The sequence below is a fragment of the Numenius arquata genome, chromosome 3 (genome assembly GCF_964106895.1).
Source record: "Numenius arquata chromosome 3, bNumArq3.hap1.1, whole genome shotgun sequence".
NCBI lineage: Eukaryota > Metazoa > Chordata > Aves > Charadriiformes > Scolopacidae > Numenius > Numenius arquata.
In genome coordinates this window covers 76,748,755-76,769,289 of record NC_133578.1, presented here as the reverse complement: position 1 = coordinate 76,769,289, position 20,535 = coordinate 76,748,755, and the positions used below count along the sequence as shown (strand labels likewise).

Below are 20,535 nucleotides of genomic sequence, written 5' to 3'. Positions count from 1 at the left end.
GGGGCTGGGGGTCCCCACCAGGGTGGCCCGTTTCCTCGAGCGCCGCGACGGGGGGGTCCCCTGCCACCCCCGCAACGTCGTCCTCTGCAGCGGCACCTCCAGCATCCTCCCGGTGAGTCCCACCCCCCGCCCCCATCCCCATATTGGGTGGTGGTGGGGGGGGGGTGTTCATCATGGGGACCCCCCCCCCCCCCAAATCCCACCTCATCCCCATCCCCACCCCAGTTCGTGCTGTCGCTGGTGGTGGACGAGACGGCGGCGGTGCCCACGGGGGTGCTGGTGCCGGTGCCGGGCCCCCCGCTCCTCGGGGGGGCCACGGGGCTGGCGGGGGCCGTGGCCGTGCCGTACCCGCTGGCCGAGGAGCGGGGCTGGGATGTGGCCGGAGAGACGGTGCGGCGGGTGCTGGGGCAGGCGCGGGAGAGGTGTCACCCCAAGGTGCTCTGTGTCGTCAACCCCGGGGACCCCACCGGTGAGTTGAGGGGGGGGGGGGAGCTAAAGCAGTCCCCCTGCCTCAGTTTCCCCAACTGTCGTTCCCCCCCCCGGCTTCAACCACTGGGCTCCCCCCCCACCCCCGGCAGGACACGTGCTGAGCCGGCAGAGCATGGAGGACATCGTCCGGCTGGTGGCCGAGGAGAACCTCCTGCTGTTGGCAGATGAGGTGGGTGCTGTTTGGGGCTGGGGGGGGTGGCTGTGCCCCCCCCCCTCCGCCCCAAAACCCCGGTCCCACTGAGCTCTGGCTGTCACAGGGGCAGCAGGAACGAGCCTTCCTCCCCGACCGCCCCTTCCTCTCCTTCAAGCGGGTGCTGTGGGAGATGGGTGCCCCGTTCTCCTCCACCGTCCAGCTCATCTCCTTCTACTCCCTCTCCAAGAGCGTCGCTGGGGAGTGAGTGCCGGGGTGGGGGGGGGGTGGGGGGCGCGGAGGGGGCTGTTCTGTGGGGCAGAGGGTGGGTGGGCTTGTGGGGGGGAATGAGGAGCAGCTCTCTGTGCCACCAGGAGCGGTTTCCGTGTGGGGTTCCTGGAGCTGGTGAATGTGGAGGAGGGCGTCGTGCTGCCCTTCCAGCTGGCCCAGTCCATCCCCCGGCCCTGCGTCCTGGGGCGGATCCTTCTCGATCTCCTCATGGATCTCCCGGAAGAGGGGGATCCCATCCAGCAGGCCCTGGAGGAGGTAGGAGATGGAGCATGTACCCCATCCCATCCTATCTCCATCCCCATCCCTCATCCCATCCCCATCTCTCATCCCATCCCTCATCCCATCCCCTCCCCATCCCTCATCCCATTCCTCATCCCATCCCTATCCCCATCCCCATCCCATCCCATCCCCATCCCTCATCCCGTCCCCATCCCTCATCCTATCCCTCATCCCCTGCCCATCCCCTCCCCATCCCATCCCTCATCCTATCCCTCATCCCCTCCCCATCCCATCCCTCATCCCCTGCCCATCCCAATCCCGTCCCCATCCCTCATCCCATCCCCTCCCCATCCCCATCCCCATCCCATCCCCATCCCTCATCCCATCCCCTCCCCATCCCCATCCCTCATCCCATCCCCTCCCCATCCCCATCCCTCATCCTATCTCTCATCCCCTCCCCATCCCATCCCTCATCCCCTGCCCATCCCCATCCCATCCCATCCCCATCCCAATCCCATCCCCATCCCTCATCCTATCCCTCATCCCCTGCCCATCCCATCCCCATCCCCATCCCATCCCACCCCCCGGCTCAGCCCCCTCCCACCCCAGCAGAGGCAGGGGCTGCTCCAGGACCTGGCCCACAACGCCCGGCTGCTGCAGGAGGTGCTGGGCCGAGCCCCCGGCATCCACTGCCACCCCCTCCAGGCGGGCGCCCGCGCCTTCCCCCGCATCCAGCTCCCGCCCCGCGCCCAGCGCCAGGCCCGGGTGAGCACCCGGGGGACGGGGAGGTGGGCAGGGGGGGACCCCGGAGGTGCGGGGCCCCGGGGAGTGGGGCAGGATGGGGACAGGAGCCATCCTGGGGACGTGGGGCAGAGTGGGAGTGTGGGGAACCCTGTGGCGTGGGGTGTTGTGGGGACATGGGACACCATGGGTGATGGGCCACCATGGCAGCACAGGGCATTCTGGGGACGTGGGACATCTTGGGGACTTGGGACAAACCATAGCATGGGGCATGTTGGGGACATGAGCCATTCCAAGGACATGGGACATCGTGGGAGTGTGGGGAACCCCGTGGTGTGGGGCATTGTGGGGACATGGGACACCATGGGTGATGGGACACCATGGCAGAAGGGACACCAAGGGAGTACAGGGCGTCCTGGGGACACGGGACACCATGGGAGATGGGACACCATGGCATCTTGGGGACATGGGACATCTTGGGGACTTGGGACAAGGCATAGCATGGGGCATCCTGGGGACAGGAGCCATCCTGGGGACAAGAGACAGCGTGGGAGTGTGGGGAACCCTGTGGTGTGGGTTGTCCTAGACCCATGGGACAGGGGACACCATGGGAGACCAGATGCCCGTCACGGGAGTACAGGGCATCCCGGGGACATGGGACATCTTGGGGACATGGGACACCATGGGAGATGGGACACTGTGGTAGTACAGGGCATTCTGGGGACATGGGGCATCCTGGGGATTTGGGAGAAGCCAGAGCATGAGGCATCTTGGGGACATTGGGTATCTTGGGGACATGAGCCATTCCAGGGACATGGGACACTAGGGGAGTGTGGGGAACCCTGTGCACTGGGGCATCCTGGGGACACGGGACACCCTGGGGACAGGGTCCCCCCATGGCACAGGGTGACCGTCCCACCCCTTGTCCCCAGGAGCTGGGCCTGGAGCCTGATGTCTTCTTCTGCCAGAAGCTGCGGGAGACGACAGGGATGGTGGTGGCCCCGGGGAGCAAGTTCGGGCAGATGGAGGGCACCCACCACCTCGTGTAACTGGGGTTGGGGGGAGGTTGGGGGTCAGAGTTGGGGGTCTGGGGAGGGGGGGAAGGGCGATTGGAGACATTCCATTGTGTTGTCCTGAGTCCCCCCTGCCCCATCCCGTCCTTGTCCCCATACCTGTACAGAAGTCACCCCATCTCCATCTCCAATCTTCATGGGTGGTGGCTCATCCCCATCTCCATGTGTCCCCCCGCCCCAGTTGTCCCCTCTCCCCCCAGGCTGTCCCTGCTGCCACCGGCCGCGACGCTGGAGCAGATCCTGCTGGCCCTCACCCAATTCCATGCCACCTTCCTGCGCCAGTTCTCCTGAGGCCACCTCCCTGCTGGAACCCACCACCGCGGTGTCCCCGGAAGGCTGCGGGGTCAGGGAGGGGGGGACACGGCTGGGGGGAGCCCAAGGAATGTCACAAATGGCAGATGGGGACCATGACAATGTTTATTGGCGCGACCGCGACACCGGAGAGACCCAGGGACCCCCATCCAACCTGGAGAAGACCCCACGGTGTGGCCAGATCCTGGCTGACACCCCATGGCTGAGCCCTGGTGACACAGGGTGGCTTTGGGACATTCCTCCCCTCCCCTTGTCCCAGTGGGGACACTTCTGCCTGGTCCTGAGAGCAATGAGCCCACCCCAACTTGAGGTGGCCCCATAAGATGTGCCATGGGGTTGGAGGGGTCTTGTCCCTTCTGGAGACCCCAGGCATTGGGGACACCCATGTGAGGACACCTGTGAGGACATCCATGGGGACACCCATGTCCTCGTTGGCTCAACCACGGGGTGGGAACGGTCCCCTGTGCCACCTTCCACCCCTGGAGCTGAAGGTGGACGTGGAGAAGGGCCACCATCCCATGGGCCGTGGCTGGCAGGGAGGGGACAGGGACAAGGAGGGGTGGCACAGGGGCCCAACGCTGTCCCCTCAGAGCTCGGGGACAACACCATAGACCTCCACCTCGCAGAGAGCCAGCTGCTCCTCCCGCCCGGGGATGGTGACGGTGACATAGCGTCCCTGAAGCCCGTGGCAGCAGATGGTGCTGAGGGACCCGGGACCGGCGTCCGTGATGACGCCGCAGCTGCCGGGGAAGAAGAAAGGGGGGTTCAGGACACGGTGGGACGGTGACAACCCCCTCAAAACCCCCCCCTGAGATTTTCAGCTCACATGGGGTTGTCCCTCCCGCGTTCGGCCGGCGCGTCCCCGACGTGGACCTGGGCTCCCCGCAGCCGTTCCCAGCAACAATCCTGCCGGTTCTTCACCACCACGGCGGCCACGGCGCGACGACCACCCAGGTCCACGCTCCACCAGGGTTCCCGCTCCCGTCGCGTGTGGCTGCAGGAACCGTGGTGCCAAACGCCGTCCCGGTTGCCGTCCACCGCTTTGGAGGCCACCCCGGAACCGTTGGAGGTGGAGGATTGAGTGGCCCGTTGCTCCCGCGCCACGTTGGGGGCTGTGGACACCACGAGGTGACAACTTGGTGGGGGGGGACAGGGTGGCCGAGGAGATGATGGGGGGCGGGGGGGAGTTTTTCATGGTGGCTCACCTCCGGGTAACGGGGCGCAGCCTTGTCGGATCACCTCCACCTCGCACAGCACCAAGGCGTCCTCCCGGTGGGGGATGAGGATGGAGACGTAGCGACCGCGAAGGCCGTGGCAGCAGATGGTGCTGAGGGAACCGGGGCCCGCGTCCGTGATGATGCCGCAGCTGCCGGGAGGAAGGAGGAAGATGAGGAGGATGAAGAGGAAGATGAGGAAGATGAAGAGGAGGATGAGGAAGATGAAGAGGAGGATGAGGAAGATGAAGAGGAGAACGAGGAGGAGGATGAGGAGGTCTCCACCCATGGTGGTGGTGCCGGCTGTTGGGCTCACATGGGGTTGCGGCGACCACGGTCAACCAAGGAGTCCCCGACATGGACCTGGGCGCCCTTCAGCCTCTCCCAGCAGCAGTCGCGGCGGTTCTTCACCACCACGGCGTAGACCACGTGCCGGCGGCCGAGATCCACGCGCCACCACGGCTCCGGTTCCTCCAGGGTGTGGACGCAGGAACCATGCTCCCAGTTGCCGTCCCGGTTGCCATCCACGGCGTTGGCGGCACCGCTGGTGGCATCCAGCACGGAGGACTGGGTGGCCGGGCGGCCCAAGGCCACGTTCTGGGCTGCAGGGACAAGCGTGTTGGGGGGTGATGTGTCCCCAAAACCACCTTCTGGTGTGTCCCCTCCTCCCCTCAACCCACTCACCGCCGGGCAGCGCGGCACAGCCCTGCTCCACCACCTCCACCTCGCACAGGCTCAGCTGCTCCTCCCGGCCGGGGACGGTGACGGTGACGTAGCGGCCACGCAGCCCACGGCAGCAGACGGTGCTGGTGGAACCGGGACCGGTGTCCGTGATGGTGCCACAACTGCCGGGGAAGGAGGAGGAGGATGAGGATGAAGATAAGCGAGCACCAAAGCAGCCGTGGACCACGGTGGCCGGGGCGGTGGCACTCACACGGGGTTGTTGGTGCCGTGGCCGGCGAGGGAGTCCCCGAGGTGGACGCGGGCGCCCTTCAAGCGGTGCCAGCAACAGTCCAAGCGGTTCCTCACCACCACGGCCGCCACCGCGTGGCGCCGGCCCAGGTCCACCATCCACCACGGCTCCCGTTCCCTCTTGGTTTGGGAGCAGGAGCCGTGGTGCCAGTTGCCGTCCACGGCACTGATGGCGCTACCGGCCTGGCCAGCGGTGGAGGACTGTGCCACCGGGCGCCGCAGGGCCAGGTTTTGGGCTGGGGGACACCAGGGGATGGTGACACCGGCTCTGGGTGGTGACCCGGCGATGGTGACACCGGATCTGGGTGGTGACCCAGGTACGGGCATCACCCCACAGACACGGAGATGGCACTAGGGACTGTCCTCTCCCCATCCCTCCAGCACTCCCATGCCACATCCTGGCACACCAACATGCCACCAGCTTAGGGACACGTGTGACACCCCTGTCCCCCATGTCCCCTGTTTCCCCCGGTGCTGCAGGGACCAAATCACCCCTATGGGGCGTGGGGAGGTCACCACTTGCCAGTGGCCACCTGGCACATGCCAGCTCCTTGCCCGGGGGGGTTTCTTTTGGTCCTTACCGCCAGGTGGGGGGACACAGCTCTGCGCTGTCACCTCCACTTCGCAGAGGACGAGGAAATCCTCCCGGCCGGGGACGATGATGGAGACGTAGCGACCGGGCAGCCCGTTGCAGCAGACGGTGGTGGTGGCACCGGGGCCGGTGTCCAAGATGGCCCCGCAGCTGCCGGGAGGGAACCGTCACGTCTACGAAAGTCCCCTGAGGGAGTGGGGACGTCGCCGGGGACCCCACTCACACGGGGTTACGCTTGCCGTGGTCGGCCAAAGAGTCCCCGACGTGGACCTGGGCGCCGAGGAGGTTCTCCCAGCAGCAGTCGCGGCGGTTGGTGACGGCGACGGCGTAGACCACGTGCCGGCGGCCCAGGTCCACGCGCCACCAGGGCTCCGGCTCCTTCTCGGTGTGGGCGCAGGAGCCGCGCTCCCAGTCGGCGTCGTCGTTGCCGTCCACGGCGTTGGCGGCCAGGCTCAGGGCGTTCCGGGTGGACGACTGGACGACGGGGCGTCCCCGGGCCACGTTGGGGGCTGAAAATTGCCGCAGAGAGCGTGGCACGGAGCTGCCGGCTCCGGTTGCCACATGGCTGGCCCCCCACCCCCCGCCGACGGTGACCCCCTCACCTCCGGGCAGCGGGACGCAGCCCTGAAGCACCACCTCCACCTCGCACAGCACCAAGGAGTCCTCCCGACCGGGGATGAGGATGGAGACGTAGCGACCCCACAGCCCGGCGCAGCAAACGGTGCTGAGGGACCCGGGACCGGCGTCCGTGATGACGCCGCAGCTGCCGGGGAGGAAGAAAAGGGGGTTCAGGACACGGTGGGACGGTGACAACCCCCTCAAAACCCCCCCCTGAGATTTTCAGCTCACATGGGGTTGTCCCTCCCGCGTTCGGCCGGCGCGTCCCCGACGTGGACCTGGGCTCCCCGCAGCCGTTCCCAGCAACAATCCTGCCGGTTCTTCACCACCACGGCGGCCACGGCGCGACGACCACCCAGGTCCACGCTCCACCAGGGTTCCCGCTCCTTCAGGGTGCGGGAACAGGAACCGTGGTGCCAAACTCCGTCCCGGTTGCCGTCCACCGCGTTGGCGGCGATGCTGATGTTGGGGAAGAGGGAGGACTGGCTGGCCGGGCGCCCCAGCGCCGCGTTATAAACTGCCAAAGGTATGGAAGGTGGTGGTGGTGGGGGGTCAACCCATCACCGTGGCCTCCCGCCGGGGTTTCATCCCACCGGGAACGGCCTCGTGGATGCTCCCACCGGTGAGGAAAGGTTGGGACTCACCAGTCGGTGGGATGAGGCAGCTCTGGGTGGCCACATCCTGCACCAGGACCTCACCGAGAAGCAGCAGAGCCCAGGGCAGGGCCATGACGTGGGGACACGGCAGGTGGGGACGACCCTGATCCCTGGGGAGAAGGGTCCATCCATGGGGAGAGGGGTCCAACCATGGGGAGAAGGGTCCAACCATGGGGAGAAGGGTCCAACCATGGGGAGAAGGGTCCAACCATGGGGAGAGCGTCCCAACCCCCTCTCCAGGGAGTATCCCAGGCCCACCAGCTTCCCCCAGTCTCACCATCAGCGCTTACCAGGAGATGCGCTGGCACGTCCCCACTGTCCCCTCCGGCCACCAGCGGTCCCTCACCGCCTCCCCGCGCCGGCACACCACCGGGAAAACCTAAAGGGAAGAGGATGAGCAGGAAACCTTCGGCGCCACGGCCAGCCCTCAGCTTGTACCGGCTGCGCCGCGAGCCGGGGCTTCCTCCGGGGATGGAGGAGGAGGGAGAGGAGGAGGGATGAAGGAGGCTGCGTGGCGCCGGCGTCCCTCGGGGACGGGCACCCAGTGCCACCAGTTAATGTTTAAAAGGAGTTTTGGCACCAGGGTGGTGGTGCTGCCGCGGCGCGACCTTCCCCAACCGCAAACCACACCTGGAGCCCAGCGCCAGGAGGAAACTGGGGCGTGAAGTTCTCTCCCAGTTGGAAACCAGTTTCTACCCCAGCCCCGCTGGGACGATTTCAATTGTCCAAGAGCTGCCGATGGCGAAAACCAAACTGGGGGGTCTTTTTTTTTTTGGGGGGGGGGAGGGAGGAGGAAGGCTTTACCTTCACCTGCGTCTCCCCGAGAGGTGGGTGCTGGGGGCAGAGCACCCAGTTTTAGGTGGAAAAGGGGACTGGGACCGGTTGCTCCGGCTCCTCGATGTCACCCTGTGCTCGCTGGGGCGGCGCGAGCCGCGGCGGCGCCCGGCCGTCCCGGGGTGGTCACAGCTCGCCGGGCACGGTGACGTCCCCTGTCACCCTCCCGGTGACAGCCCACGGTGATGGACACCCCCCCCCGCCCCATTCACTCCCCAGGCGCAGGTAGAATAAAAAAAGGTCGTTTCCCTTTATTAATTCCGTAATAAAATCCAGATAAAAACCGGGAAAAGCAGCACAGGAAGGTGGCAGGGGGGTGAAATGACCCCCGGGGGGCGGGCCACGGTGACGTCCCGTGTGGCACCATCGTCCCTTTGAGTGTCCCTCACCTGCTGGCCAGGATCTCCTGGGTGGCCAAGCGGGCGAGGCGGTGGAAGTCGAAGTGGAGATATTTCCTCCAGAACCGGCGGTCGCGGCCGTAAACCTGGGCAGGGAAACAGGGGCTGCCTGCGGGGAGCAGATGCCACCCATTAGGAGGGGACAGGAAGGTGTGACAGGAAGGTGACAGAGCAGGGGTGGACTAAGCCACCTTCTCTCACCGATGCCGTGAAAGATCCTGGCGACGGCTCTGCCGGAGAACTTCTCGTCTTGGCGGATGGCGAGGAAATGGCGGACGTCGGCGCGGATCTGGCTCTCCCACTCCTGCCAAAGGGAAAAGACGTGGCGGGGGAAGGTCGCATCCCTTCCTCTTCCTCTTCCTCATCCCCAAACCCATCCCTGGTCCAAACTGGAGCTGCCGTGGACCAGAAACACCGGCTGATGGTCAGAGCCCGAAGCAGCTCCCCATAAAAGTGGGTTTGCTCACTTTAGAAGCGCTGAGATCTTCCTCCTCCTCCTCCTCTTCCTCCTCCTCCTCGCAGCCATGCTCAGGAGACTCCTTCTCAAAGTAGTCCTTGAGCAGTGCCTTCAGGCGGGAGCTCCTCTCCTCTTCCTCGTCCGCAGGGTGAGGGCCGCAGGTCTGGAAGGCCACGCTGCGCCCCCCAGTGTCAATCTCCTCCCTTCCCAGTACCAAAGCTGGGCCCCAAACTGGGAGGGATGGGAGGGTGGGCAACCCTAGGGGGCCACCACACAGGGCTTGGGTGGTTTTCTCACCTCTGGAAGGCCCGGAAGCAAGCGCGGAGTTGGCCAAGAGCTGTCTTCTCCCGGGCCACCACCCTTTGGTGGAGGAAGTCACAGATGGTGTCCAGCTCCTGGTCACTGAGATCACCATAGGCCCGGAGGTGGAAGGACAAGTCTCCAAACTCCACCAGGACCCCGCTCTTCCCTTCCCCGTGGCCACCTGAAGGCACCAAGAGCTGGTTGAGCTGGTGTCCACCAAGATCTGGCGTCCACCAAGATCTGGCGTCCACCAAGATCCGGTGACTACCAAGCCGTGGGGCCCACCAAGATCCGGTGTCCACCAAGACACGGGGCCCACCGAGACCTGGCCAGCTGCTGGTGGCACAGGAGGGATTTCTCCACCCCGAGGAACCCGGTACCTTGACGCAGCTTCGGATCCCACTGGAGCTGGCGCAGGGCACGTTTCACCAGCGGCACTTCCCACCCCATGGAATCGCTCAACGAGACCACATCGAACTCCAAGGAGCTGGTGTCACCGTGATCCCTCCCTGCCAGACGCTCCCGGGCCAGGAAAACGGTGACAGGGGGACAACTGAGGGCAGGAGACACCAGAAACCCATTGCCACCGTGGCTTGGAGCCTGATTTTGACCCTCCAGCCACCGTGGGGTTCCCACCCAGCAGAGATCACGCCGCAGGGGGGTGTCCCCGGGCACAGGGGACGCTGTGGTGGTGACACCGGTGTCCCCACGGCATGGTTTCTAACCTCTGTGCCACAGCCCGGAGCTGCCGGGGTCCCCCGTAGCACATCAGGCGGCAGGAGGAATAGGTGTGAGGCAGGAGCTCCAGCCAACGTCGCGGGTGCAGCTCCAGGTAGCACAGGAGGGTCTCGATCCCTGCGGGAGAGGAGAGACGGGAGGATCCCGGAGCGGAGACGATCCCCATCCCCTTCGCCACCTTCTTCGGCCTCACTGGGGGCTGCTTTTCCCCCTGCCCCTCCTCACCTTCCTCCCGTATGTCCAGGGACTCCACGGTTTGTTGGACGGGGATGGCTCGCTCGTGCATGTAGCACACCCGCTCTGCCTCCCTGCCATCCTTCTCCTCCTTCTCCAAGAGCTCGGCCATCTCGGCGTCCTCCACCTCACAGCCCTGGTGAAGGACGTGTCACCGCTTAGAGGTCCCTTTTGGGGACATCCCAACCCCGTTCCTGGCCAGATCCTACACCACGGTTCACCTCGCCCCCAGCTCCGCTGCTCCCCAGACTTCCCTCAACCCATTTAACCTCCCCGAGGCGGCCACCCAACAATCAAAGCCTTTTGTACCACATTAGCTCGTTAATTAACGAGTTAAGAAGCTGAGAAAACCACCCGGAGCGAGGCCCTCGGTCCCTTCCTCACCCTGACGATGTCCTGGCTTTTCCGGTGCAGCTTCAGGCACTTGCAAGGAGAAAAAACCTTCTGCACCAGCTTCTTGATGGTGAAAAAATCCACCGCGTCGCCGTAAATGTGACGCCGCAGCTCGTGGAGATCCCCGCCCTGGGGAAGAAGAGGTGAACGGTGGGGAAAACCCCCCAAAATTTAGAGGAAACACCCCCCCCCCCCCGGCCAAAATTTAGGGGAAAGGGTTACCTCCGGGTCTAAGAAGAGATGGCAATGAGCCGGTTCACCGTCTCGCCCCGCCCGGCCGATTTCTTGCACGTAACTCTCGAAATTTTTGGGCATGTTGTAATGCACGACGCCGCGGACGTCGGGTTTATCCAACCCCATGCCGAAAGCCACGGTGGCCACCACCAGGCGGAGTTGGCCACTCATGAAAGCCTTCTGGACCCGGCGGCGTTCGGCGGCGGAGAGGCCGGCGTGGTAAGCGTCGGCGATCCACTTCAGCGGCCGGCGGCCGCTCTTTGCTGGGGAAAAAAAAAAACAAAAAACAACCCACCAAAAAATAGGAGGGAGAGAGGCTTAACGGCGCTTAATTAGCGATTTTCATTATCGAAAGCCTGGCTGCTAATTAAATCAGGGATGGAAATGAGCGGCAAACCCCGCTTGGGGAGAAATTAGCCCTGGGTAGGGCCTGCTGAGGGCAGGAGAGGGGCTGTTTCTCCCCAGAGAAGGGGTGTGCGCTCCTCGTTAGCTGCCAAAAGTCGTTAAGCCCCGGCTGGTTTGGGAGCGGGATGGCAGGAACCGGCCCAGTTTTGGCAAACAAAGCGGGAGGGGGGAGAGGATCCCTGGGGCCAAACGCTTCCAGCGAGGGCAGAGCTTGGCCACGGATCCACGTGGTGGGTTTGGAGTCTCCAAATCATCAGGTTTGGGAAGAAAAAAAACCCCGGAGAGATGGAAAACCAAGGCTCCGTGTGCACCAAACCCAACACCAAGCCTTGTTAACGATAAATTAATAAGCATCCATCATTATTGGGCGTCCCTAGAAAAATCAAAGCCTGGTTTTAAAGCCTCCTATGCAGGCGGGAGGAGATAAATCTGTGGCTGACGGAGACACGTCTGTGGAGAATCCCACAAAGCACGGCTCATTCCTTAGGGATTCTCCATTTCCGGTGTGGATTTGGGACATTTTCAGGCTCGTGGTTTTTTTTCCCACAAGAGGGAAGTCGTGCCTCTTACCCTTCGTTTTCTTCCTTTGGGCAGCGTCCTGCCTGGGCTCCTCGGTTCCGGAAGGTTCCTTGAGCAGAATTCCTTGGAGGCAGGTCCGGATGAGGGCTGCGATCCGAGTCGTCTCCTCCCTCCGCGTGCAGTAGATGATGATAGAATCCAAGCAGCCGAAACGTTCCCCTTGCAGGAGGGAGACGAGGGCCTGCGGGCAGAGAAAGGGGGTGAAAGTCCCCCCCAAAAAAGGTCTGGGGGGGTGTGTGTGTGTGTCTTCCCTCCAAGATCCACCCCGAATCCAACGTCCCATCGACAAATCTGATTTATTTGTGGCTCATCCTTGTCCTTACCTGATCCCTGTCCCTGTCCATGGAGACGGAGAGGCGGAGGTTTGGGGGTACGGCGGTGGAGCGCACGGCTATCCCTTCCTCCGCCGGGATGCCCAGGTGATGGGCCACATCCCGCGCCGTGGCCAGGGTGGCCGTCGCCGTCAGCCCCAGGAAGCACCGCACGCCCAGACGATCCCGGAGAACCTGCCGAGAGGAAGGGGGGAAAAAAAAGAGGGAGCGCTGACCTCCCTCCTCGCTGGGTTCCCTCGGGATGGGGTTTTTTCCCCCCCACCACCAAAAATCTCCTCGCACCTTGCAGAGCCGCAGGTAACAGGGGCGGAAATTGTGGGACCACTCGGAGACGCAGTGAGCTTCGTCGATGCAGGCGAAGGCCACGGCCGGCAAGCGATCGGCGGAAGGCAAGTAGCCGAATCCCGATCCGCTTCCGCCAACCAAGGCCTCGGGGGACAAGAGAAGCACCTGCACCTCGCCCTGCCGAACCTGCGCCGCAGCGGGGAGAAAAGAGGCAAAAAGGGGCGCTTTATCCGCTCTCCCAGGGGAATGGGTTGACTGGGAGCTGGCGCTACCCTTACTGGGATCACACGGCTACACCGGGACACCCTCGATTTTCACTGGAGAGTTTGGAACCCCTCCCTGGTTCCTCACCTTCTCCATCACCGCTTCCCGTTGGCTTTTGGTCATGTTGGAGTGGATGCAGACGGCCTTCAGGCATGGTGGTAGCCCCGAGACCTGGAAAGGAAGCCCGTCACCCCATCCGCTGGCCTCTGGTGACATGGGGGGGAAACCCCTTTTGGACACCCACCTCCCCATTTAACCGCAGCAGAGTCCGAGCAAGGGGTTGGGGTGGGACAATGGGGACACTGGAGCGAGCGGTACCTGGTCATCCATCAGGGACACCAGCGGGGAGACGACCAAGGTGATGCACTTGGAGCGCTTGTGGTAGAGATAAGCGGGGAGCTGGTAGCAGAGGGACTTCCCCATCCCCGTCGATAACACCACCAGGGTGGAGAGGCCTTGGGGAAGGAGGGGTTGGGGACTTCGTTTGGGGACAACCGGCTCACCTCGAGAGGGAGGGGGTCACGGGGAGCCCAAACCCCGTGGAGGAAGGGAGGTTGTGGGGAAAACAAATCCACCTGAGAGGATCCTCATGACAGCCACCTCCTGGCCCGGGCGGAAGGAGCTGTAGCCCAAAGCCTGCAGAGCCTTAAAAACCTCCTGCGGGGTGTCTGCAGGGGGGAGGACACTCAAGTTGAGGGGGGGACAGAGGGGACAAACCCCCCCTGACCCCTTCTCAGAGCGCCGTGGGGAGCCATACCTCGCACCTTCCCCTCCGGCCCCGGGGCGTAGAGGGGCTCCATGGGTGCAGGGGGGACGGGCAGCTCGTACGCCGGCCTCCGCACATCCAGGGAATTCGTCACTTCCAAAATCTTCTGGGATCCTTCCCGGTGGCTTCCTCCGCTCTCTGCTGGGGATAAAAGAGGCAGTTGGGACCCTCAGGAAGCTTTTCCGCCCGCCAGGAAGCTCGCACAGTGAGCCCGCCTGGATTTTAGGCCGGAATTCCCAGAGGAGACACATCCCCGGCTGCTGAAAGCGTCTTTCCATCCCAGGAAAACCCTCCCAGGAGCACAAACAAACTTCCCACGGTGGGGGGGGGGGCGGGGAAAAAGGGAGAGGATTCCACATCTCCGGGAGATCATCCCAGAACCAGCCACAGCGTGTCAGTGGAGAGCGAGGGGAGCTGGTAGCCCGGTGGCAAGCCACGCATGGGGGGGGGCCTCACCGGCGAGCTCCGGGCAAACGCTGTTGGTCCTGCGAGCCACTTCTTCCAGCGTGGGAAGGGGAGCCTCCTCCTCCTCCTCCTCTTCATCGGCGTGGCCACCCTCCTCCAGCAGCGGGCCAGCAGCCGGCTCTGCGGGTGAGAAGAAAGTCCCTTCTCTACCTAAATCCGCGCTGAATAAACCACTTCGCCTTTTCACCCTCTTCCCACGAGTTATTATCCCTGAAAAACCTTAAACCAACAGCGGAGAGAAGCCGCAGGGAGGTGGAGAAGCCCCAAGGATGCTCCCCCTTCCCTTCCAGCCCACCGGTTTTTGCCAAAACAACCCCAAAAATCCGGCACTGGGAGCTTTACCTCGGCCCCGGCACGTGGATGCCCAGTGTCCCGTCCCGCCGCACCGAAAGCAAACGTCCGAGCTTCGGTCGAGGGATCTGCCGCCTCCTCCGAAGGATTCCGCTTTCTTCTGCCACTTCTGCTTCCACACCTGCGAAGCCGGGACCGTCTCCCGTTATTCCCAGGCTTTTTCTTTTTTTTTTTTTTTTTTTTTTTAAGAAAAGTCTATTTTATTACGTTTGACTTCGTTTCACTTTGCCAAAGCGCCGCATAAACACACCAAGCTTTGAAAGGAAAGGCGATTTTCTTCCAGCCGATTCCCGCCTCCCCCAGGGACGATCCCGAAGGATTTCAGGTTAATTAATGGGGAGATATTTTGTGTGACAGAGCTGAAGGTGAAAAGGCCCGAGAAGCCAGGCGGCAGCGGGGAGGACGGGGAGCTGAGCTGTGCCCCCTGCCTGCGCGGTGACAGAGCCGGGGACGACTCAAAAAGAAAGATAAATCAAATAATACAATCGATTATGGAAATTTGACGAACAAGACGAAGATGAACGAAAGCTGGAAGGGTGCGAAATTCATCCTGGATTGGATTAATTTAAATTTGGCTGGAAATGGGTTTTGTGGTGAGGGCAGGAGGCTTTTCGGTGCCGCCGGGCAGGACGTTACCTGCTTGCGAAGGCGATTTCCCCGCAGGGCCTGACCTCGGACGTGAGATTTCCTCTTCAGGTTAAGCCTGATGAAGTTGCCGCTCCTCTTCGGAGCCGCTCTGTGGGGGAGAGAGGATGGTTGGGAACCGCCCCCCCACCCCCTCAGCCCCGGCCTGCGTTTTGGGGGGGTGATGGGGTCACCCCCCAACGGCTTTAAGGAAAATCTTTAAGTCTTTCATCCCTTCAAAGGAACTCGAGGCGATGCAGACGCTCGGGGGGAGGCGAAAGGCACTCAGGGCATAATTAAATAAGAAACTCAGGCTAAACCCCCCCCAAAAAACCTATTCCTTTCCCCCCCAAAATTCCTGACTTAACGCAAAGAAGGAGGAATTGGGGAAAGAGCAGCTGGCTATTGATAAAAATTGATAGGAAAATGGGGAAGTGGGAAGGAGCTACCTGGCAGTGACAGCTCTGCGGGTGGGTCTGGGCTTCTCCTCCTCCTCCTCCTCAAACTCCCCCAGGAGGTTTTCTGAGGGCTCCGAGGCTTTTCCGCTCTCCTTTGGGGCTGCCAGGCGCTCTTCTTCCTTCTCCTCCTTCTCCTCTTCCTCCTCGCTCTGTTTCAGCCAGCTGGCAGTGCCTAACGTTCCCTCGGCTGAGCCTCGGTGGCACCGCCTGAGCTTTGGGGGAGCCACCACACCATCTCCCCCATCGCTGTGTCCACCACGTGGCCTTTTCCTCCCGGAATCTTCCACCGAGGGTCCCCCGCTGTCCCCTTCCTCCTCCGGGGGGGTCCATCCGACCTCCCTCTGTTCCTGAGCGGGGTCCTGCATCGTCCCTTCATCCCCGGGTGTCCCCTGGCATCTCCGCAGCCAGGCGGGATCCAGCGAGCCCAGTCTCTGCGCCACCGTCTGCTTCAGCTGCTGGAATTTATTTGGCGTCGGGGGGGGCTTCAGTCCCACAGTGAGGATGAGGGGAGCCAGCCCCGACACCGAGGGAGGAAGGAGGAGATCTCCCGGCTCGTCTCCCTTGTTCTGCGAAGCCTCCCCCGGCGCCGGGGACGCGGCTTTGTCACCTGTCCCCAAATTTGTCTGCAGCCTGGGGACGGCCAGGGTCCTCCTGGGAGTCGGGGTCCTTTTGGGAGTCAGGGGTGTCTCCTGCAGATGGGGGGGGAAGGACAGATCGGGGGGGAAGGAAGGACAGATAGGGGTCAGATCGCCCACCGAAATGCTGCAACCCCCCCTCCAAACCAAACAGGACCATTGCTGGCGTTTTTGGGTGCCCCCCACCCCCAGCTCCCACCCTCTGCTGACAACGGGGTGGGCTCTGGTTCTTTCAGAGGGGGGAAAAAAGGGGGGACAGGCAGCTTCAGGAGAAGCTTCTCCCCACCCCGCAGCACTCGGGGCCGATTCCCAGCCAGCCCTGACCTTCCCGGCAGCTCCCAGGTTGGATTTGAGCTTCATCCCATAATACTGCGCCGAGGATTTCGGCACGGCGTGGCCGCGGTGGCTCGGCTGGGGGGTTTTCGGCTGCCGGTTCAGGTGCGCGCCCCAACAACCGGAGTCCGGAGCCTGTAACGACACCCCAAACCATTAAATCCAAACCATTAAATCCCCCCAAAACCTGTTAAATCCAAACTTCTAAACCCCCAAACCCCTGAATTTTATCACCAAACCTTGGCGGGGGGAGGGAAAGGAACCAGTGAACAAGCGTGATACTATCACACCGCGGCGTCTTTTGGCCACAGGCAGCACATTTGGGGTGAAAAACCGCAGCTCTGGGGCATTTAACACTTCACCCCTAGCAGAGGGGTTGGCTCGATCGTTGCCTCGTTAAGAGACCGGTTAAAACGAGCCCATGCTTTCAGCGGCCCGGATGCCAGCGAGCGAGGAGGTTTGACTTCCCACCCCAACGCTGCCCTTGTACGCTCTCTTTGGTGTGTCTTATTCGTTTAATAAATCCAAAACCAGGCATTATGTGGTGCTAATTTGACAATTTTCTCTGCTTAGGTAGAAAAAAAAACCAACCTGTTTTATAAACGGGGAGGATGAAAAGGGCTCTGTCTGCAGTAAAGGACAAAGCACCAACACCCCAAAACCCTCGCAGCAAGGGCAAGTCTCGAGGATTCGAGGCCCCTGGAGAAAAAAACCCAGGGCGAAGCGGGGGGTGTGTGTGGGGGGGGGTTTCTCCAGTACCTGCTCTGTGGTTGGGGTCTCCTGGGCTGCCTCTTGGCAGGAAAGGCTGAGCCGGGAGGGATCCAACTCCTCTCTCTGCTGCTTGAGCATCTTATACTCCTTGTAGAGCCCTGAGATAGAATCATAGAATGGTTAGAGTCGGAAGGGACCTTAAAGATCATCCAGTCCCACCCCCTGCCCTGGGCAGGGACACCTCCCACCAGACCAGGTTGCTCAAAGCCCCATCCAGCCTGGCCTTGAACCCCTCCAGGGATGGGGCAGCCACAGCTTCTCTGGGCAACCTGGGCCAGTGTCTCACCACCCTCACGGTAAAGAATTTCCTCCCAATATCTAATCTGAATCTCCCCTCTTCCAATTTAAAACCATTACCCCTTGTCCTGTCACTACACTTCCTGACAAAGAGTCCCTCTCCGGCTCTCCTGGAGGCTCCCTTCAGATGTTGGAAGGCTGCTATGAGGTCTCCCCGGAGCCTTCTCTTCTCCAGGCTGAACAACCCCAGCTCTCTCAGCCTGTCCTCCCAGCAGAGGGGCTCCAGCCCTCTGATCGTCTTCGTGGCCCTCCGCTGGGCCTGTTCCAACAGGTCCGTGTCCTTCCTGTGTTGAGGACTCCAAAGCTGGACACAGTATTCCAGGTGGGGTCTCACCAGAACAGAGTAGAGGGGTAGAATCACCTCCCTCGCCCTGCTGGCCACACTTCTCTTGATGCAGCCCAGGATGCGGTTGGGTTTCTGGGCTGCCAACGCACGTTGCCGGCTCATGTTGAGCTTCTCATCCACCAACACCCCCAAGTCCTTCTCCTCAGGGCTGCTTTCCAGCCATTCTCCGCCCAACCTGTATTTGTGCCTGGGATTGCCACCTCCCAGGTGCAGGACATTGCACTTGGCCTGGTTGAACTTCATGCGATTTGCACGAGCCCATCTCTCAAGCCTGTCCGGGTCCCTCTGGATGGCATCCCTTCCCTCCAGCGTGTCGACCACGCCACCGAGCTTGGTGTTGTCGGCAAACTTGCTGAGGGTGCACTCTATCCCACTGTCCATGTCTCCCACAAAGATGTTGAACAGCACTGGTCCCAGTACCGACCCCTGAGATAGATGGTGGGGGCTGGTTTTTGGAGTATCTGGTACTTACCGGCACATCCCAGCAGCTCCCACGCCAGGAGCCATCAGTTTGGGCCACCAAAGACACCCCCCCTGACATCAAACCATCCCGATGACGACGGTCCAGCTCGTCATGAGGGGTCCCCCCCCAACCCAGGAAGCACCCAGCCCTCCAGCTGCCCGTGTTGGGGGGGTCCAGCACCCCCCAGGACCCTAAAACACCCCCCGGGGGTGGGGGTGGCAGTGCTGGCACTCACGCCTGGTGTCCTCCGGAGCCGCCTCGATGTCGGCCTGCAAGGCAAAGATGTTAGAGATCGTTATTTCAGGCTCCGGAGCAAATTATCGTTATTTTCTGCTGCTGTGGAACGAGAGAGGGTTGTTATTTTTTGCCGTTTGGGTCTTTTTTTTTTTTTTTTTTTTTTTTTTAAAGAAAACTGCGGTTGGGGCAGCATCGTGCTTGGTCCTGACTCTGGGGTGTCTGTCCTCCGGTGATTTCTTTAGGTACAAGATGCACCTTATGGAAAGGCCTTAAAGGGGAGGGGGCGTTTATGGAAAGGCCTTGGGGGGGCACTTATGGAAAGGCCTTAAGGGGGGGGCGCTTATGGAAAGGCCTTAAGGGGGGTCCCTTAAGGAAAGGCCTTAAGGGGGGAGTCCCTTATGGAAAGGCCTTAAAGAGGGGAGCCCTTACGGAAAAGCTTTAAGGGGGAGCCTTACGGAAAGGCCTTGGGGGGTCCCTTATGGAAAGGCCTTAAGGGGGGGGGCCTTTATGGAAAGGCCTTAAAGAGGGTCCCTTAAGGAAAGGCCTTAAGGGGGGGCCCTCATGGAAAGGCCTTAAGGGGGGGGGGCCTTTATGGAAAGGCCTTAAGGGGGGTGTTCCCTTATGGAAAGGCCTTAAAGAGGGTCCCTTAAGGAAAGGCCTTAAGGGGGGGCCCTCATGGAAAGGCCTTAAGGGGGGGAGCCCTTACGGACAAGCTTTAAGGGGGGGCCTTATGGAAAGGCCTTAAGAGGGGGAGCACTTATGGAAAGGCCTTGGGGGGTCCCTTAAGGAAAGGCCTTAAGGGGGGTGTTCCCTTATGGAAAGGCCTTAAGGGGGGTGTTCCCTTATGGAAAGGCCTTAAAGAGGGTCCCTTAAGGAGAGGCCTTAAGGGGGGGCCCTCATGGAAAGGCCTTAAGGGCGGGAGCCCTTATGGAAAAGCTTTAAGGGGGGGCCTTATGGAAAAGCTTTAAGGGGGGGCCTTATGGAAAGGCCTTGGGGGGTCCCTTAAGGAAAGGCCTTAAGGAGGGTCCCTTATGGAAAGGCCTTGAGGGCCTCTCTCCCGTGGGGGTCTGGATCTCCCCCCGCCACAGGGCACCTGGCTGGGCTTCCTCCGCCGCTCCTGCAGGAAGGCCGCTTCCCACTGCTTCAGCAGAGCCTTCACCTCCCGCTGCCGCTCCATGGCGCCCAGAGCGGGACCGGGACCCCAGGGACGCTTCCCCGGGGTCTTATGAGGGGGGATCTGAGGCCTCCCCGGGGGTCCAGGAGCCACCCGGGGTGGGGGACCCAGACCTCCGGGACCCACAGAGAGCGAACCTCCCGCTCCCTCCGCGCCTCAGCCAATGGGAAGGGAGGGAGTTGCGACAGACAGCGGCGAAAGCCAATGGAAGGTGAGGAGCGGCGCCGGGCCCGCCTCCTGCCGTGGGTCTCGCTCTCTGATTGGTGCAGGGGCGGTGCGTCGACGCGCATGCCCGGAAGCGGAAGCGGGGCGGCGGAGGGGCTCGGTGGAGAGTGGGGGGCTGCGGGAGCGCTGTGAGTGGGCGGGGCCAACGGGGGTCGTCATGTTGGGGGGGGGGCCCAGGGGGAGTCCCTGCGATGGGGGGACTGGGGTAGGGAGGCCGAGTGAGGCGGTGGGGGCCGGGTTGGGGGTGTTGTGAGGGGTCCCTGTGATGGGGGGGGGGGCTAAGGGTGTTGTGGGGGGTCCCTGTGATGGGGGGGGCTAAGGGTGTTGTGGGGGTCCCTACGATGGGGGGAGGTGGGTTAGGGGGGCTGGGGGGGGGTCCCCTTTAAGGGAGAGGGTGGTTTAGGGGGTTCGGGGGGGATCTCTGTGATGGGGGGCTGGGTTAGGGGGTGTGTGTGTGTGTGTGGGGGGGGGGTCCTGTGATGGGGAGGGTGGGTTGGGGGGGGGGTGTCCCTATAATGGGGGGGCTGAGTTGGGGGGGGAGGGGGGGGGAATCAGTGCGATGGGGGGGGGGGGGTCTGGGCTGAGGGTGTTGTGGGGGGTCCCTGTGATGGGGGGGGTGGGAGTGTG

The 20,535-nt window shown here is 62.6% G+C and overlaps 3 protein-coding genes across 3 annotated transcripts; 1 reads left to right on the top strand and 2 right to left on the bottom strand.

Annotated features, from left to right (window-relative positions):
• Window position 1: 1 nt before the first annotated feature.
• LOC141462747 (alanine aminotransferase 1-like) lies at window positions 2-3,234 on the top strand (the record flags this gene model as incomplete). The annotated part of the gene is made up of 8 exons (XM_074144733.1): window positions 2-112; window positions 226-469; window positions 579-658; window positions 747-883; window positions 994-1,165; window positions 1,739-1,894; window positions 2,803-2,915; window positions 3,144-3,234. Coding segments are annotated over 8 exons (1,104 nt in total), but the record flags the coding sequence as incomplete, so codon positions are not given.
• A 607-nt stretch (window positions 3,235-3,841) lies between these two features.
• On the bottom strand, window positions 3,842-7,380 carry LOC141462746 (uncharacterized). Its single transcript, XM_074144732.1, has 11 exons — window positions 7,296-7,380; window positions 6,883-7,168; window positions 6,636-6,796; window positions 6,257-6,542; window positions 6,023-6,183; window positions 5,404-5,677; window positions 5,154-5,314; window positions 4,786-5,071; window positions 4,461-4,621; window positions 4,082-4,367; window positions 3,842-3,995 (listed from the first exon to the last, which is right to left on the bottom strand). The coding sequence occupies exons 1-11, from the start codon at window positions 7,378-7,380 to the stop codon at window positions 3,842-3,844; spliced, it is 2,301 nt and encodes a 766-aa protein (XP_074000833.1).
• A 1,146-nt stretch (window positions 7,381-8,526) lies between these two features.
• RECQL4 (RecQ like helicase 4) lies at window positions 8,527-19,686 on the bottom strand. The gene is made up of 24 exons (XM_074144731.1): window positions 19,603-19,686; window positions 18,508-18,541; window positions 17,155-17,264; window positions 16,387-16,530; window positions 15,419-16,116; window positions 14,982-15,081; window positions 14,337-14,466; window positions 14,007-14,114; window positions 13,521-13,670; window positions 13,339-13,431; window positions 13,082-13,218; window positions 12,851-12,934; window positions 12,497-12,685; window positions 12,206-12,388; window positions 11,874-12,063; window positions 10,887-11,161; window positions 10,656-10,793; window positions 10,263-10,407; window positions 10,025-10,154; window positions 9,680-9,852; window positions 9,294-9,480; window positions 9,007-9,172; window positions 8,741-8,834; window positions 8,527-8,648 (listed from the first exon to the last, which is right to left on the bottom strand). The coding sequence occupies exons 1-24, from the start codon at window positions 19,684-19,686 to the stop codon at window positions 8,527-8,529; spliced, it is 3,864 nt and encodes a 1,287-aa protein (XP_074000832.1).
• Between the last annotated feature and the right edge of the window lie 849 nt (window positions 19,687-20,535).

Coding starts and splice junctions, on each gene's coding strand:
- LOC141462746 (XM_074144732.1), bottom strand. CDS start 7,380: ATGGCCCTGCCCTGGGCTCTGCTGCTTCTCGGTGAGGTCCTGGTGCAG. Junction 6,797..6,882: donor CGCGGGAGGGACAACCCCAT/GTGAGCTGAAAA, acceptor CCTCCCCGGCAG/CTGCGGCGTCATCACGGACG. Junction 6,543..6,635: donor CTGCGTCCCGCTGCCCGGAG/GTGAGGGGGTCA, acceptor GGCAATTTTCAG/CCCCCAACGTGGCCCGGGGA.
- RECQL4 (XM_074144731.1), bottom strand. CDS start 19,686: ATGGAGCGGCAGCGGGAGGTGAAGGCTCTGCTGAAGCAGTGGGAAGCG. Junction 16,117..16,386: donor ACCTGGGAGCTGCCGGGAAG/GTCAGGGCTGGC, acceptor CCCCATCTGCAG/GAGACACCCCTGACTCCCAA. Junction 14,467..14,981: donor GAAATCGCCTTCGCAAGCAG/GTAACGTCCTGC, acceptor CCGGCTTCGCAG/GTGTGGAAGCAGAAGTGGCA.